The sequence below is a fragment of the Silene latifolia genome, chromosome 10 (genome assembly GCF_048544455.1).
Source record: "Silene latifolia isolate original U9 population chromosome 10, ASM4854445v1, whole genome shotgun sequence".
Taxonomy (NCBI): Eukaryota; Viridiplantae; Streptophyta; class Magnoliopsida; order Caryophyllales; family Caryophyllaceae; genus Silene; species Silene latifolia.
The window spans coordinates 153,222,569-153,240,477 of NC_133535.1; the positions used below are offsets into that span (position 1 = coordinate 153,222,569).

The following is a 17,909-nucleotide window of genomic DNA, read 5'->3' on the forward strand; positions in this document are numbered from 1 at the left end:
TCTTCTTCTCGTTTCGCGTTTGCCCAATTACAATTTCCCAACCCTTTATCCATAGAATCCTTGATCATTCAAAATGGCAACAAATTCCAGATTTTGTCTTACGAAAATGGCAAAATTGACTTAGTCAACGGGGAGGTTGACTTTGATGTAGGTGATAAGAATATGGTCTTGGTCGGCAGTTGTAATGGGCTGGTTGGTTTAGGATCAACTTCTGGTTGTTTGTTCATTATATGGAATCCAATAACCGGCGAATTTGACAAATACTTGGACTCGGAAATCTCCGACTTCACTAACGGAGGGTGTATGGTCACTTGGGGATTTGGGTATGTTTCTGCTGTTGATGACTATAAGATTGTCAGGCTATGCAAAAAAGTGTTTAAGGATTCGATAAGGGTTCACGTTTACTCGACAAGGTTTGATAAAATGCGAAGAATCGACAACAACAATAATTCTGATAATTTCTTTGGTTTGAGAATAGCAGAGCGATTACGCAGACCAGGGGTATTGGTTAATGAGACTTTGTATTGGATGGGCGGCATGCCAAACATGCTTGATGGGTTACTAAGGAAAATTATTTCCTTTGATTTAGCATCTGACACACTTGACACATTTCCTCACCTTGAGGTGAGCACACCGTCTTTGCTATATGGTTCAGATAACGATGAATGTTTTGATAAGTTACTATGTGTTGTAAATGGACGTTTATCCAAGTACGGTAGACGTCTCACAAGTGGCGAGGATGTCATAACGGTGTTGAAAAGTCCGGGAGTGAAAGAAGAAATTGTTCTTTCTAAGGTTTTGGCTAGTTGGATGCATTACGAAAACTTAATTGGCTCCGTTGGAGGTGACAAGATCTTTACACAATATTATGATAATTATGCTCTACATTTAGGAGTTTTCGATATAACTTCGCAGCCTTGGAATTATACGTCGTTGATGAACCTTGATAGAGGGCCCAAATTTGAGACTGTTAGTTATTGTGCAAGTCTGATTTCAATTAACTCTCATGTTACAGAGTCGTCCGAGATCACTTCATCCCTTAACCATGAGGTCAGGGGTACGATCCTTGCCCATTGGAATGGAGCAAACTCTTCGGCCAGCCGTTTACCTCTTCCTGAGAGCACTCACGACAAGGGGATTATACACTGTTGTCGATGGTGGACACCCTGTTTTACATCAAAAAGAAAAACAGAGTCGCCCGAGACGCACAAGGGTGAGGATTCCAATATCTAACTTTTACTTTTTGTATGTTTAGCTATACCATGGTTTTGGTTTATACTGTCATACTACTCACTCCGCTCTAACTCAACACGTTCTTTACGTTAGTGTTCTCTTATGAGAAATAGTTTAATAAAACGTAAAAAAATCTGTTGAGTAGGAGAGTCCAAATGTGAGATTGTTAGTTATTGTGCATTTCTAATGCTCATATTACAAGGCCGCCCGAGAGTGAGGATTCGAACTTCTAACTTTTACTTCCTTTTGCATTTTTTGGTTTAGCGATCACTATGGTTTTGTTTTTTAATCTATACCGTATTATACACTTAATTTCTAGGATATGGTAACTGGTGCCTTATTTATTTATCTATGGATAAATTACAAATAACCATCTCGTATTTGCGATTTTTTTACAAATTATCACCCGTATTTGCGTTTTTACAAATAACCTCCAAACTTTAACGTATATTCCCCAATCACCCCCTTTTTTTTACCCCGAACATTGTTTCTCTTATTTCCCGACTTGTTAAGTGACGATTTACATAAAATACCAAAACTACCTTCATTAAGTTTACACTAACATACCCTCCACAAACAACAAATTAGCTACTTTAGGGTGTGTTAATCAGTGTTTGTACATAATTCCGTCCCAGATTTTCGTGAAATAGTCAGTTTTTCGTTCCGGATTTTTAAATTTTTTTCATTTGTAGGATTAGTATCTGAAAATATTTGTAATTTACAAGAATAGCAGTTGCCGACTTGGTTGGACTGAAGAAGATGAAACAGAATGGCAAAAGGATGCAATTGAACAACTCATAGATGCAAAGGCGAAGATGGAAAATGGTTTTATGAGTGCCGTTACTAGTAGGTCCTTTATCGTTGATCGGTTTCAAAAAGTTGTAGGCGAAAATGAAGTGTTGAGGTCCTTTATCATTGATCAGTTTCAAAAAGTTGTAGGCGAAAATGAAGTGTTGAGGTCCTTTATCATTGATCGGTTTCAAAAAGTTGTAGGCGAAAATGAAGTGTTGAAACTCAGGAACATACAAGAGTTGGTTGAACAAGATAATTTCCGTAGAAGCGTAGAACAATTTAATTGGGTGGTAATTCTATGTTATGCACTTTTATTGGGATGCTTTTGCTTGTGTATTAGTACCATTAATAATTAAGGCATTCATTTAGGTAGCATGAAGATGGAGTAGTAATGTTTTAAGACGATGTTGTCAAGTTTGTAATGTTCTAAGACGATGTGCTGTCAAGTATGAATTTCGAGGCTTTTGTGTTAATGATATATAATGCTCATTTCAACAAATAGAGTAACAAACAAATTGCTTAACGTTCAATCACATTTCGTAACATTTAAACACATAAATTAAAATGGTCAAAGAGTTTTACATATTACTTCCTCTAAAATAAAGAGTTTTACAAATCACCACCAAGTACGTCTTATAAGTCTTTCAAATGACCAACTAGCCTAAGTACCGATAAATTTGTTAATCCAAAGATGGTTGACTTCCAGTTTGGCTCAAAATGGTTTGATTATGGCCTGTCTTTGCCTTCTTCGCATCACTTTTCTTCTTTGCAGCCTTGACCCAAGTTGAATTAGTAGGAAGCCTTCCATAAAACTGTTTATTTTTTTATTTTATTTTTCTTTCGATATTTTCAATAACGAGGCTCGAAGGTTATATGAAAAAATATTTGACAAATCAGCAAGATGTTTAATATGTGTGATACAAAAATATACTCATAATAAAATATTTTTACAAAATATGAGCAATATCTTATGTAATCACACAAGTTCGAGCCGCTCGCGAGCTTTTCGAGTTGAGCCAACCTTTTCCATAATTTAAAGCAGCAAATTGGCATATTTTTACATAATTTACATAATTTAAAATATTTTTACATAAGTTAAAGCAGCAAGTTTGGTGTCCTTTTCCATAATTTAAAGCAACAAATTGGCATATCAGTCCAGATCCTCTGTCCCATTATCGTGTTCCATCTTGTGTCCCATTGCCTTAATATGTTGACACCTCATCCTTAGATAATATCTACATACTTATTTTTAATATTTATTACTTATGTGTCGAATGGAGAGATAATGAGACACAAGATGGGACACGAAAATGGGACAGAGGATCCGAACTGTTTGGAAACAGACTTGAATCGAACAACGGATTTAATAGATAATCTTGTTAATATCATCTCATTTATTACATCAAATGGCAGCTCACTTTCTTGTATTGGACGTTTCTCATCCTTGCTTCGAAATTCCATCTCTATTTTTTTTCCTCTGTTTTGCATTTTAAATTGTTTCAATTTTTTGTTGGTTGAATATTGAATGTCAACTAATACTATCTATCAAGCAACTTTGAATTTTTCATTGTAATTATCTTGCAACAACATGATAATTTAATACTAATGGCAGAACTACCGTGAATGGCAAGGTCATGTGTCCCATTTTCGTGTCCCATCTTGTGTCCCATTATCTCTCCATTCGACACATAAGTAATAAATATTAAAAATAAGTATGTAGATATTATCTAAGGATGAGGTGTCAACATATTAAGGTAATGGGACACAAGATGGAACACGATAATGGGACAGAGGATCTGGACTGGTTTCCAAACTCTGGTATTCTACTCTCTCGTCTCCTCGTTTTGCTTATGCCCATTTGAAAATGTTCAACCTTTCAACCACACAATCCTTGTTCATTCAATCTGTGCTTGAAAACAAATTCAAAATTTTGTCCTATGAAGATGGTGGCCAAAGTAGCCAAATGGATAACAAATGTGAAATTGACTGGGTCAACGAGAAGGTTGACTTTGATATAGGGAAACAGTATGTGCATTTGGTGGGGAGTTGTAATGGTTTGGTTTGCTTAGGATCAACTTCGGGTTATTTATTCATTATCGAGATTCTGAGATCTCCAAGGTTGCTCGCGAGGGCCTTTTGGTCACTTGGAGATTTATGTTTGGTGGTTATCGATCTAACGTCCCCGCCTTTAGAGCACATACAATTGATGAAACTCGAGGTATGGGAGAGTAGGTGTATTGCTAAAGGAAAATGAGTTAGCGCCAAGCCTTATTTCACCTGATGCTCGTGTTAGGAGGACGCCCGGGGACGAATAGTTGAACATCTAAAATATGTTGTTAATTGGAGAAATTGATTATAGTACATTTTGTATAGATTTGGAGCGTCAAATACCTCGTCTTATTATTCAATCTGACTCAGAGGTAATTGTTGATTTCATGGAATCCGAGCTCAATGTTCTGATGGCACATATTCATATGATTAATATATGTCAATCTTTTATTTGTGATTCCCCATGTAGGGTGGAGATGCATCATACATATCGGGAAGCTAATGCTTGTGTTGATTGGCGCGCGAATTATGGGGTGACTCAAATGCAGCAGTTGACTCGATTTGATTTATCGAATGTGCCGAACCGGTTGTTCAAATTATCTCAGCAAGATGTGCGAGGAGTTGCGTGGCCTCGACTTGTCCCGGCTCATGTTGTTTAGTTTTTGTGCTTTTGTAGTTTCGTAGTATCGTTCTTTTCTTTTGTTCTCTTTATTTTTGGGCCTGTTCCCGCTTCTCTTCCCAAAAAAAAAAAAAAAAAAAATTAAAAATTACTCCATTGATGACGTGAACCCATTATTTGTAAATAATTTGAATGTAGCCGCATTTTTGTAAATATTTTGAATTTAAACCCAATTTAAGAAAAAAATTACGGAGTACTTTATTACCAGCATGTGGTAGTATTTTATTATCAGCATGTGGTAGTATTTGACATTTTGACCCGTTTGTTCTAAACTTAAGAAGAATAGTATCCGTCTTAAGCTTTACTGGGTATAGAATTCTTAACCCGTGGACATAAAGTGTTCTTAAATGAGATGCTCTTAGGGTCCGTTTGGATACAATTTTAGGAGGGAAAGGGAGGGGAGGGGGAGTGAGGGGAGGTGAAGGGAGGGGAGAGAAGGGGAGGGCAAATGGGATTTGGGTGTTTGGATAACAAAAATTATGAAGGGAAATGGAAGGGGAGGAAGGAGGGATATGAAGAATGGATGGAGGATTGAAGGATGTTCGTGGCATAATTAGAGTCCAAATAATGTTTTCTTTCCAAATCTTGCTACCCTTTGAAAGATTATAATTTGTTCTATAGGAGAGAAAATAAGTCCTCTCATTTCTCTCCCCTTCCATTTCCTTTCTCCCATATTTTTTATCCAAACAAAGGAAATTAAATCTCTCTCCCTTTCCCTCCCCTCCCCTTCTCTCCAATTCCTTCAATCCAAACGGACCCTTAGAGAAATTCTTTAATTTGGAATTTTGGTACATCACCGATATAAGAAAATTCTTTAGGGTTTATAGAAAGAGTTTTTCTAATGACACATATTAATAAATCAAACAATGAAAGATTTATAGAATATTCTCAGTAATTATGGTAAAACTAAGTTTATAATTGAATTTATCATGAGAATTTGTTGTAAATCTTTCCATATTGGTTTATTAATATGTGTCCTAAGTGCATACATTAGAAAAACCCTAATAAAAAAACCAAACAAAAATAAGAGGGAGACTGTTTTCTGCTGCGCGGCTGAATTCACGTTTGCACCAGAGTTTGGATTCCATGACAGAGACTAACAAGAAAGACGACGTTATTGCACAACAAAGGTACCTCTCTGATGATCTTATTATTCACGAAATTCTTACAAGATTACCGGTTACATCCATTCTTCGGTTTAAGTCCGTCTCAAAACTATGGCACTCTACTCTTTCTTCTTCCAAATTTGCTAGATTTCACCTTATGAAATTTCCCTTGTTTCGCCCTTCTGCGCCGGTAAACACCTTGTTTATTGAGAGTTTGAATGATCGGTACCTATTCTCTTATGATGATCAGAATTCTAGTAACTTAGAAGATAATTTGGTTAAACTAGCAGACGACGACATGTTTGGGGTGAAATATTATCTTATATTTACTGGGTGCTGCAATGGGTTGATTTGTTTGAACTCTCTTGGTTGTGAATATTTCATTTTATGGAACCCGGCTACACGCAAATGGTTCAAATATGCTTCAGACGAGTGTTTAATGCGTTTTGATTGGCACGATTACCTTTTTATGGCTCATGGATTTGGGTATACATCATCTGATGATGACTATAAATATGTTCGAATTTTGGAAACTACACAACCAAGTTATATTGTTCATGTCTTCTCTCTTAGAAAAAATAAGTGGAGAAAAATTGAGTTCGACGATGATGATGTTGTTATTCTTTATAGACGAGCAGTTCTTGTTGACGAAAAATTATATTGGGGTGGTCATTATAAACAAGCTAAACGAAAAATTGGGGAGAAAAATTGGAATCTTTTTGTTCGCTTTGATTTGGGGTTAGAGAAGTTTGACATAATTCAGTTAAACGGGGACGACTTCGTTGGCAAAGGAGGCATGGGAGGGTGTTTGAGCGGGTTCAACTTAAATTTCACAAGTACATATGACGAGTTAATAATGCAAATAATGGAATCTACTGTAGTGCAGAAAACTTTTGTTTTCCCAAAGGAGACAATATACAACCTATGCCAAATAATTGGGTACACGAGGACTGGCGATTTTTTTGTGACGGGGAATTTCATTGTCGAGGAAGAACGACTCAGCGAAACAACGTTGTGGTTAGTTGAATCAGGTATGAAACCCGTGCAATACAAAGCGCTTATGAAGTTTGAGGAACCGGTTGATAATCTTGATATTGTCAAATATGTTCCAAGCCTGGTTTCGCCTTTTCCCATTGAGGAGTTATCGGAGGCAAGGGCGGATCCAAGCCATTTCTACTAGAGCTGTATTTCTAGGTTAAAATGTTTTACAACAGCATATTACTCATTAGTAACTAGTAGCACAGATGGTAAGTATAGAGTCTATATGAGCTCGTTAGTTATTGTGCTAGTCTTATATCACCTAATACTCATGGTATAAGGACGCTCGAGGGTGAGCCGTGAGGATGAGTATTCGAACATCTAATAACCTTTGCTTTTTTTTTTGTTCGATCTGCGCTATAGCTGTTCATGGGTCATCCCGCCCCTTAGGCCCGCCCGTCCAACCCACTTATTACGTGGGCTTGGACAAGTATTTTTACCCGAAAAATTAAGAGGGCGGGCCAAGCCCAGCCCGCCAAGTTAAATGGGCGGGTATGGACAACAAGAAAATCCCGTGGGCCGGCCCATTAGGCCCGTTTACTATTTAAATCCTTTACTTATACAGTTATACTCTTACAACAAAAAAAGACATTTTCAAAGAAAATTGTATCAATTTTATATAGATGTGGAACACTAAAATAATATTTAAACTATAAAGGTTAAAATATAACGAAAATATTTATATATTGGGTACCCTTATATATTTTAATTAATAAAACATCTAAATTGAAGCTTCGTGTTACGGCCCATTAGCCCATGGGCCGCCCAACTTTTGACTAAAGGGCGGACGAGGGCAAGGATAATTGGCCCATAATTAAGGCCCGCCCCGCCCACTAAGGTCTTAAAGGACAACTGTTTCCTCCATAGCTCGGCCCATGTCCGGCCCAAACCCGCATTTGAACAGCTCTAATCTGCGCTAGGCCATGGGATTGTTTTCTACTATCTTGTATAATGGCGTTGTTTAGAGACGACACTCTTTCAGGTTTTATGAATCATCTTTCGATTTTTCTACAAGCTGTAACGTACTATTGTCCAGAGGTTTGATTTCACCATTTTTGTATAAGAGATTTTCAAGATGATTAATGCTTAGGTGATTTGTTGTGTCGTCTTTTCTCTGTTTGTTGTCATTTTGACGCGGTCAGTCCGCTACCATAGTTCGTCAGACTGCATACATTCCAAAACGACGCTGATTTGGGGTTGAAATGCTACAGGCTAGTAGGCTACAACACATCTTGTATGTACATGGAAAGTTAACAAGGCAACTATGTTTTGCGATTGAGTAAAAAATATTTATGTTAAAGATTCGTCAAATCTTAGCCAAAAAAGGAAATCAATCAAAACTAACAAACTAAACATTTAATGTTATTTTAAAAAGTATCCGGTTCCAATTTCGACACTCAGATGGGGAAGTGAACAAGTAATATTGCTCATATCTTCTCTTTCCGGGAAAATAAGTGGAGAAAAATTAAATTTAATCATGACGTTGTTTTTCCTTACGGAAAGCCAATGCTTCTTAATGAAAAAAATATATTGGGTTGGTTATAGTGTACAAATTACCCTTATAATTGTTTGCTTTGATTTCGTGCTAGAGAAGTTTGATGTAATTAAGTTGAACTTGGTCCGCTTCTCCTACATAGGAGTCATGGGAGCGCCTTTGAGCGAGTCCAAATATGATAGCACAAATCCAGGTGATGATTTAATAATTCAAATATTGGGATCTACTATAATAGATAGATCTATTGATCTACCAAAGGAGATAATATTAGACATGGATTCTCAAGTGATTGGGTACACGAGGACCGGCGGTTTTTTTGCAACGGGGAAATCCAACGATGGGGTCAAAGTTAGGCGGGTTGAGAGTAGAATGTTGTGGTTAGTAGACTCAATTACGAAACCTATGCAATGCAAAACGCTTTTGAAGTTCAATAATGCGCCGCTTAATATTATCAGCTATGTCCCAAGCCTGTTATCGCCTTTTCCCATTGAGGAGTTGTCGGAGGCATATAGACTATAGGCCGTGTCACCGTGGTATGATTAACCCATTGTTCTCTTGCTCCTTGGCCAGTATAAAGACATTGGTTGATTGAAGTATTATTGGTTAAAATATGCTTATTATTAGATTGTACTGATCAGTATTATTGTAGAACTTCAGCTTGTTTGATAGGATTTGAAATTCTAAAGAATCAATTAAATTTTACAATAGGGTATGTAACATAAGCGAAAATAAAGAAAATAAAGGGTATAACGGAGTTTAGAAAGCATTATTTCAACCTCGACATAATATATTCTTAAAGTGATACTGCCTTATTATAGAAATTCAATGCCTTGTTAGCTATGGTGTGACCCGGGTCTGAGAAGCTCGACACATTCCCACACCTCGAGGTCATGAAGACACCATTGTCAAATGTTACCAACAATGAGGAATACGCACAAAACTTGTACTCCCTTCCAGTCACTATAATGTTCCCTCTTTCCCGAAACGGATTATTCAACTAATGTTCCCATTTCTATTTTTAGAAACTTTTACTTTTATTTTATTCATTCCTCTCTCCTATCATCAAACCCCACACAACTTTTTTACTCTTATTTTATTACTTTCCTTTATGTTTTGGCCCCACAATTCTTTATTTAACTACTAATAATTCATCCTTTTCTCCTATCACCAACCCCACACAACTCTTTTACTCCTATTTAATACTTTTCCTTAAGTATTGGTGCCCATATCAAATGGGAACAATATAGCGACTGGGAGGGAGTAATTGTTTATGTATGGTACATGTCTTAAGTAAGAGGGTGAAACTAGTCTCAAATCTCGTTAGTCGGTACCATATTACCATCTAGAGTTGACAATGGGTCATGTCGTTCTCAGCCGGGTCCCGGCCCGTCGTACCAAGCCGAAATTTTGGCCCGGTCTAGGCACGGTCAATCGTGCTAACGGGCCGTGTCGTGCGGTCCCCCACTGTCAAAGTCGTGTTTGGGCCGTACCAGGCCCGTGGGCCGCCGAATGACTTATTTTGTTTTTTTTATAAATGATTAAAGTGATGTGTTTATTGTGATGCTATGCAACTTAAAGCTCCAAAGTAAATTACAAAGAACAACATTATACTAATGTTTATAGCAGTAATTGGTATAATTCCCCAACAATACACATATCTAGGGCCAACTTTAGGGCCGGGCTACCGGGCTTGCTGTGTTGTGCCTAGGTCTGACTTTTTATCAAACCTCGCGTCGTGGCTCTACAGTGCTCGGGCCGGCTCGCTACAGAACCCAAGACTCTGTTGGTCGGGATGTTCTCGTTCCCTACCTGGGCCGTCCGTTGTGCCATGGCCCGGGTTGCCAACTCTACTACATACCATCCCTTGTTACTAATTCAAACCCATATATAATTATTAAGCCAAACCCGTATACTCCCTCCTATTCAGAATAACTCTCCTTATTTATGGATGGCACGAGAATTAAGGGTATAGTATTGTGGTAGGGTGATGTAATTGGAGAGAGAGAAGAGATTGCAGAGTAAGGTAATTAAAATAAGTATTACTAGGTTTAGTAATACTTACAAGATTACCCATTAAATCTATTCTTAGATTTAAGTCGGTTTCAAGACAATGGTACTCTACTCTTTCTTCTCGTGAATTTATCAATGCCTACCTTATCAAATTCATCTATTCTCACCCTTATGCTCCTGGGATTTACACCTTGTTTATCAAATCTGGCAAGAATTACTACCTTTTTTCTTATGAATATGATCAAATTACTCGTAATCCTAAAGATAATTTGGTAAAAGTTGAAGCCGACTTTGGCGTTGACAACAATGATTATTGTTGCCTTCAACTAGTAGGATTCTTCAATGGGTCGTTTCATATAGCCGTGGCGCCTTCGTGTAAATGTTTTCTTGAATGGAACGTAGCTACCCGCAAAGTGTACAAATATGGGGTCGGGGACGGTAATTTAAACCCTATAAGACCACTTTTCAATTTTGAAGCAATAAATATTGATGAAAAATTGTATTGGGCTTCTCATAGTAGGAAACATGGTAGTTTTTTTGTTAGTTTAATTTGAATGTAATTTTATCTCTACCTCTTAAGTAATTAGTAATTATCTCTACCTCTTTAAATAATTGTTGTTCTGTAATTTTACCGTCTTTCATTAGTTCCTCTTTAAGCTTTACTTGAATTTATGGACTTTCACGCATGTATTCATTAATCATTACCCTACATAGTGCTTATTAATTACTATATCGGCTTGTAATTTTGTCTAGACTACTATTCAAACGTGCAATAATTTTGTCTAGACTACTATTCAAACGTGCAATTACTTGGCTAAGATGATAATGAGACGAGACAGCTCACGAGCAACTTGAGATCGGCTCGGTCAAAGCTCGGCTCGTGCGAGCTCGACTTGGGCTCGGGATCGGCTCTAGAGCTTAACGAGTCAAGCCGAGCATACGCTGGCTCAACTCGAAAAGCTCTTGATCGGCTCGAACTTGTGTGATTAGATAATATATTGCTCATATGTTGTAAAAATATTCTATCATGATTATATATTTATATCACACATACAGAATATTTCACCGATTTGCCAAATATTTTTACGTATAATCTTCGAGCCTTCTTATTGAAAATATCGGACTCGAGCTCGCATTAAAGCTAGCAAGCTTGATAACGAGCACATAACTCAGATAAGCTCGATATCGGGTCAAGCTCGAGTTTTAGTTCTTGAGCACAAGCCGAACAAGGCCAAACTCGGGCTCGGCTCGGCTCGTTAACACCCCTGAGCTTGGCGAAGAAAATATTTGATCCTTCGAAATGCGGGATCAAAACCCTTGAGGGATCGCGTTCAAACCTCCTACGTGACATGAATATGAGTTTACCTACTTATAGTAATACTCTTAATAATAATCTTATTATATGTGGTGACTAAGAGATATATAGGAAATTGGATAATTAGAAAGGTTGGAGTATTTTTGTTAAATTTGAATAAATATATTAATTAACTTCACAATTCACATGAACAAACCCTAATTCTACAATTCACTTCACGGTCATTCTTTACAATTTACAATTAAATCTGAGAAAATGGAAAACATACACCCGCATACTTCTAAGAAGGAACAAGTGATTGGGCAACGAAGTTACCTCTCTGACGATTTGATATTTCAAGAAATTCTTATGAGATTGCCTGTCAAATCAATTCTTCGATTTAAGTCAGTTTCGAAACAATGGTATTCTACTCTTTCTTCTTCCAATTTCGTCAATGCTCACCTTATTAAATCCCCCTTTTCTCACCCTTCAGCTCCTGTTAACACCTTGTTTATTATGGGTCTTAATAATTGTTACGTTTTTTCTTACGATGATGATCAACTTTCTGGTAATCTTGATAATTTGGTTAAACTCGACTCGGGGTTTTCGGTCGAGAAAGATGATCGTCTTCAACTTACAGGATCCTGCAGTGGGTTGGTTTGCTTAACCTCACTTAATCGTAATTACTTTATTTTATGGAATCCGGCTACCCGTAAGCTTCACAAGTATGCTTCAGATGAGTATTTAAAGCGTTTTAATAAAGCCACTACCTATTTCACAACTTCTGGATTTGGGTATGTATCATCTGTTGACGACTACAAATTTATTGGAATTTTGACAATACGTCAAGGGAACGTACAAACTACCATTGGTTGTATCTTCTCTTTAAGGGAAAATAGGTGGAGAAATATTGACTTAGGTCATAACCCTTATTTTCTTTTTGGACAAGGAGTGCTTGTTAGTGAAAAACTATATTGGAGTGCTTGTTAGTTTTGATTTAGCGGTTGAGAGGTTTGACATGATTAAGGTCGAACGGAATATGTCGGACTTCTTAGGAGTCATAGGAGGGCGTTTGAGCGAGTGCAAGTATAACAAAGGCGACAAGTTAATACACATATTGGAACCTCCTGCAGTGGTGAAATCTATAAGTATACCAAATGGGTTGACATTAGAAGTATTCTCTCAAATAATCGGATTTACGAAGACTGACAAGTATTTTGTGACTTTGCCATTCAATTACAAGGGAACGATAATTTTCCCAAGTAGAATTTTGGGGATAGTTGACACGCGTGCTAGACCTATGCAATACAGAATAATTTCAAGGTTTAATGAGTACATTGAGATTGCAAGATATGTTCCAAGCCTAATTATGCCATTTCGAATAGAGGAGCCGTCGGAGGATAGATGCAATAATTATTTCCCAGCTCCTTGACCGGGTTTACATTCGGTTTTATACTAAGGTTTTATCTTATATATCATCTACTTGCGCGAGGTCTGTTGTAAGATTGTTTAACCAGATTTATCACCAGACTAAACATAGTATGCATCCGCTATGAATGACTGACTAAAATGTGTTCCAAGCTTAGTTTCGCCTTTGAGAATGGAGTATGTGCTATGATTAACTCATTGCCGGCCTGTTTAATTGCCTATATACGGAGTACTTTTTAAAAACAGAATTATAATTCTATGACGTACTGTCTAAATTCTAATCTAATCTCATCGAGTCTTTGGAGTGACTTGTTATGTCAAATTATGTTTGATTTAGATTGAATCGGATTTCGTGTACTCCCTCTGTCCCGGTCATTTGTTGTCCTTTTCCATATTGGGGTGTCTCAGTCATTTGTTGTCCTTTCTATTTTAAGAATGAACTTGATGAGTAATTTGATCATTCTCATTCAATTTGTTCCACTTGTCATTTAGTTATTGGTTTTTTCCTCATTCCTTGGTCTTTGTGCCAAAACGAAAGGACAACAATTGACCGGGACGGAGGGAGTACTATTTAAGGCACTCACATTGAATTTTCGACCAGATATCAATTCAGATAATTGACCGGGACGGAGGGAGTACTATGATGATGATCAAAGTTCGTGTAATTTTGAAGATAATTTGGTTAAACTAGACGTCGACTTTGGGGTCCTCGAGAATTATCATGCTAAACTTACGGGCTCCTGCAATGGGTTAATTTGTTTAACTGTATATTCTAACCCGTACTCTTCTGTTACTGATGATAAACACTTCATTATATGGAATCCGGCTACTCGAAAAGTGCAAAACTATGAGTCAGACAATTATTTAAATTGTCATCATGATACTAGATCCCCTTTGGTAGCTCATGGATTCGGGTATGTATCCTCTGTCAATGACTATAAATATGTTCGAATTACGACACGATGGGTGAGTGAAAATGGTACTAGTATTGTTCATATCTTCTCTCTTAGGGAAAAACGGTGGAGAAAATTCGGATTTGATTTTAATAAGTTCAATCCTAATGGAAGAGCAGTGCTCGTTGATGAAAAATTGCACTGGGTTGCTTTTAGCATGTCACAATTGCAAGATCCTTTTGTAATTGTTAGCTTTGATTTGAAGGACGACCGATTTGACCTAATTCAGTTCAAGACGAACCGCCGCAATTCTTTATTAGGAGTCATAGGAGGGTGTTTGAGCAGGTGGTACCCTATTTGGAAAAAAAAAAGTGGTAATTGAGATATTAGAATTAAATAAACAAGAGAAGTTCTCTCAAATGATCGGGTTTACGAGGACTGGCAACATCTTTGTGACAGTACCATTCCGGGTTTACAACGACTGCCCATCATGGGATTCCCGGAGAACATTGTGTGTAGTTGACAGAAGTAGAAAACCCATGCAACACTCAATGCTCATGACGTTCAATGGGAGTGTTGATATCGCAAAATATGTTCCAAGCCTTGCTTCGCCTTTTCCAGTTGAGGAGTTATCCGAGGCATAGAGATGGTACTTTGTGTTCAGCCATAGAGATTAGAAAACAGATTGATTTTCAATGTCGTTAGTTCTGCCTATTCTAATACGAAGTACGGAGTACTCCTTCCGTCCCAATTATTTGTTTGACTTTGATTAAAATGCCCCAAAGAATAAAAAAGCTAAAGTAAATGTGAGCCTGTCACCACTTGTGTAAATCAAATACGTCCTAATGTTCTATGCCGGAAATTTGTACTCGAATGTCCGTATTTTCTGGTGAGAGCTGAGCTTTTAATCGTCTTAATGGTCTGTTTGGCAACCTAGATTTCATTTAGAAATCTGGATTTCAATCAAATAGGTTGTTTGGCAAATTTCCATATCCCTCTACACCATCTCCTCTACCTACCTACTAATTGCTAACCCAAATTCACCATCTTCAAAGTTTGAAACAAATGAATTATGATGCCATTAATTTGAGATTAGAGTTCTTACGATTTTGCTCGCACTTCAAAAATCTCAAATTACGATTTTGCTCCAAAGCTCATACTCCAAAAGATTTTGATCATCGTAACTCGTTACTTACGATTTTGCTCGCACCAAATTACTGCTAGAACAACAAATTGTTGGATGGTACTCAATGATTAAATGATCTGATAGTGTGTTTGGGAACAAAGATTGTATTCTCAAATTTAGATTTGAACCAATTTGCATGTTTGGCAAACCTATTGGATTTGGATTTCCAAATCCCTCCCAAATCCGAGTAAGGCTAAAATAAACCCATTTGAAATCCACTCCCTAACCCCCCTCATTTCAAAATCTTTATTTCACTTTGCTAAATTGAAAATGAGGCATTTCAAATTAAATTCTTGTTGTCAAACACTCTCTGATGGTGTTTGTTGTTAACAATTGTAAGTTCTAGCTTTGAAGATTTAATTTTAGATGATGATGATGAATAAACTTACTCCCTCCTATTCTAGATAACTGTCCCATTGTGAAGATGGCACAAGAATTAAGAAAGTGAGTTTAGACCACACAAAACGGACAATGGGACAGTTATGTGAATAGACGGAAATGGAATTGAATTTGGACCACACAATACTTACCAAAAATAGACAATAGGACAGTTACCTGACTAGACGGAAATGGACAATGGGACGGTTATCTGGAATAGGAGGGAGTATTAGTTATTCTTTCATGATATTTTTTTTTTCTAATTGTCTAAGTTGAATATTTTGTTTTATATATCTGCTTAAAAGATAAGTTTGGATCAATATTCACATCCCCTAAACAGGGGAATTAAATTGAAAATTTGAAACTTTTCTTTTGCCAAACAATGTAAATTGATTTTGGAAAACAGATGTCTTTAAGTGATCTTCGATTTGGAAAAAAAATATCATCGCTTTAACTTATTACAAAAGTAATGGTTAGTCAAACGTTTTTAACCTAATAAATTTTGACGGACTATATCTCCTGGTCACGAGTTTAAAAAGTTACGATTATTTTTTTTCCAAATTGATGGTCTTCATATGATCTTCCGTCTTAAAATTTTTTGCTTTCACTATCTATAAATATCGTGAATGCAAGTTGTTGAAAATTGTCCCAGCTGTCGGTAGGGATATTCCTGATCAACACAAAAATAAAAAAAATAAAAAAAATCCTAATCCCTTGAACTTCAAAATTTTAATAAATTATACACCGTATGAACAAACCCTAGCACAACTTGCGTAACACCTTTTCTCTTTACTACATTGCTTCCGTTTACGATTATCGAATATGAGACACAAACAGCCACCTATTGCTAGGAAGAAGAAACAAGTTAATGAGCTACTAAGCTACATCTCTGATGATTTAATTATCGAAGAAATTCTTACAAGATTGCCAGTCAAATCCGTTCTTCGATTTAAGTCAGTTTCTAAACAATGGTATACTACTCTTTCTTCTTCCGATTTCGCCAATGCCCACCTTAACAAATCACCCTTTTTCCACCCTTCCGCACCTCTTAACACTTTGTTTATCAAATCTGGTAAGAATTATTACCTTTCTTACACGGACGATCCAATTTCTGGTAATTTTGAAGATAATTTGGTTAAACTGGACTCCGAGTTATGGGTTGAAAACGAACGTCTTGTACTTACAGGATGCTGCAATGGGTTGGTTTGCTTAACCGCAATCTCTAAGAAATACTTCATTATATGGAACCCGGCTACCCGCAAAACGCACAAATATCAGTCTGATGGGTGTTTAAATCTTTCCGGTAGTGTTATTAATGGATTTGGGTACTCTTCGTCTGTTGATGACTATAAATATGTTCATATTGTTCGAGATTTTGGAAAACAATGTAATAGTGGTGTTTATATCTTCTCTCTTAGGGAAAATAAGTGGAGAAAATTTGATTTTGATCATGATGTTACCTTCCAGATTGGACGACCGGTGATTATAAATGAAAAATTATATTGTGTTGCTCATTGTTCCCAAGCTGGTCCGGTTACTCTTAGCTTTGATTTTAGGGTTGAGACGGTTGAGCTAATTAAAGGCGGAGGCTTCCACCTAGGAGTCATGGGAGGATGTTTGAGCAAGTGCAACTCTTTTAGAGAAGATGACATGGTAATGCATATTTTTGAATCTGATGCACTAGTGAAATCTATTAGTCTTCCAAAGGAGTTGATATTTGACATGTCCTCTAATATGATAGGGTTTACGAGAACTGGCAAGTTTTTTGCGACATGGTCATCCGAAGATGAGGTAGAGCATATCGGAACTACAACGGTTGGGATAGTTGACGCAAATGCAAAACCTGTGCAATATACAAGGCTTTTGACGTTCAATGAGACGGTTACTATTGCAAGATATGTTCCAAGCCTAGTTTCACCTTTTCCTATTGTGGAGGAGCTCTCGACAGCGTAGATGCAAAGATACATTGTTCGTTTTGCCTCTATTCCCATATGGAGTCATCGATGAATAGAGATTCAAGACAATCGACAAAGGCACTATGTACTTTGGTTAACTCATTAAGACAGTTTATCAGTGGTCTTAGATGTGTTAGTTTATAACACACTAATTTGTTTGAATTAGAAAATAGTCGGAGTACTTTGTTAACATTCAATTTTGTTGTGTTTATGCAATATTGGAGCTGATACTAAAAGTCTAAGATCATCAGATTGTGTAACTCATTAATCATGGTGTCCTTTGAGATAATGTTGTTGGGGGTAGTTTTTATTCCTTGCTCAGTACATCTTTTGAGCGACGGTCGTATATATTTGTACAACATAGTGCTTTAAG

General features: G+C 37.0%; 3 protein-coding genes across 3 annotated transcripts; all 3 read left to right on the forward strand.

Annotated features, from left to right (window-relative positions):
• Nucleotides 1–55: 55 nt before the first annotated feature.
• Nucleotides 56–2,138, forward strand: LOC141606431 (F-box/kelch-repeat protein At3g06240-like). Its single transcript, XM_074425547.1, has 2 exons — nucleotides 56–1,213; nucleotides 1,926–2,138. The coding sequence occupies exons 1-2, from the start codon at nucleotides 163–165 to the stop codon at nucleotides 1,961–1,963; spliced, it is 1,089 nt and encodes a 362-aa protein (XP_074281648.1). The 5' UTR covers nucleotides 56–162; the 3' UTR covers nucleotides 1,964–2,138.
• Nucleotides 2,139–3,782: 1,644 nt separating this feature from the next.
• On the forward strand, nucleotides 3,783–7,039 carry LOC141608577 (F-box/kelch-repeat protein At3g23880-like). Its single transcript, XM_074427918.1, has 3 exons — nucleotides 3,783–3,843; nucleotides 3,969–4,084; nucleotides 5,828–7,039. The coding sequence occupies exons 1-3, from the start codon at nucleotides 3,783–3,785 to the stop codon at nucleotides 7,037–7,039; spliced, it is 1,389 nt and encodes a 462-aa protein (XP_074284019.1).
• A 9,364-nt stretch (nucleotides 7,040–16,403) lies between these two features.
• Nucleotides 16,404–17,534, forward strand: LOC141608578 (F-box/kelch-repeat protein At3g23880-like). The gene has a single exon (XM_074427919.1). It carries the CDS (start codon nucleotides 16,404–16,406, stop codon nucleotides 17,532–17,534), a length of 1,131 nt encoding a protein of 376 aa, XP_074284020.1.
• Nucleotides 17,535–17,909: the final 375 nt, after the last annotated feature.

What these genes read in the sequence shown, in the direction of transcription:
- LOC141608577 (XM_074427918.1), top strand. Translation starts at nt 3,783, where the DNA reads ATGGGACACAAGATGGAACACGATAATGGGACAGAGGATCTGGACTGG. An exon ending in GGACTGGTTTCCAAACTCTG is followed by an intron (nt 3,844 to 3,968) that starts GTATTCTACTCT and finishes TGTCCTATGAAG; the next exon opens with ATGGTGGCCAAAGTAGCCAA. An exon ending in TGGGGAGTTGTAATGGTTTG is followed by an intron (nt 4,085 to 5,827) that starts GTTTGCTTAGGA and finishes CGTTTGCACCAG; the next exon opens with AGTTTGGATTCCATGACAGA.
- LOC141608578 (XM_074427919.1), top strand. Translation starts at nt 16,404, where the DNA reads ATGAGACACAAACAGCCACCTATTGCTAGGAAGAAGAAACAAGTTAAT.
- LOC141606431 (XM_074425547.1), top strand. Translation starts at nt 163, where the DNA reads ATGGTCTTGGTCGGCAGTTGTAATGGGCTGGTTGGTTTAGGATCAACT. An exon ending in GTCGCCCGAGACGCACAAGG is followed by an intron (nt 1,214 to 1,925) that starts GTGAGGATTCCA and finishes TTTCATTTGTAG; the next exon opens with GATTAGTATCTGAAAATATT.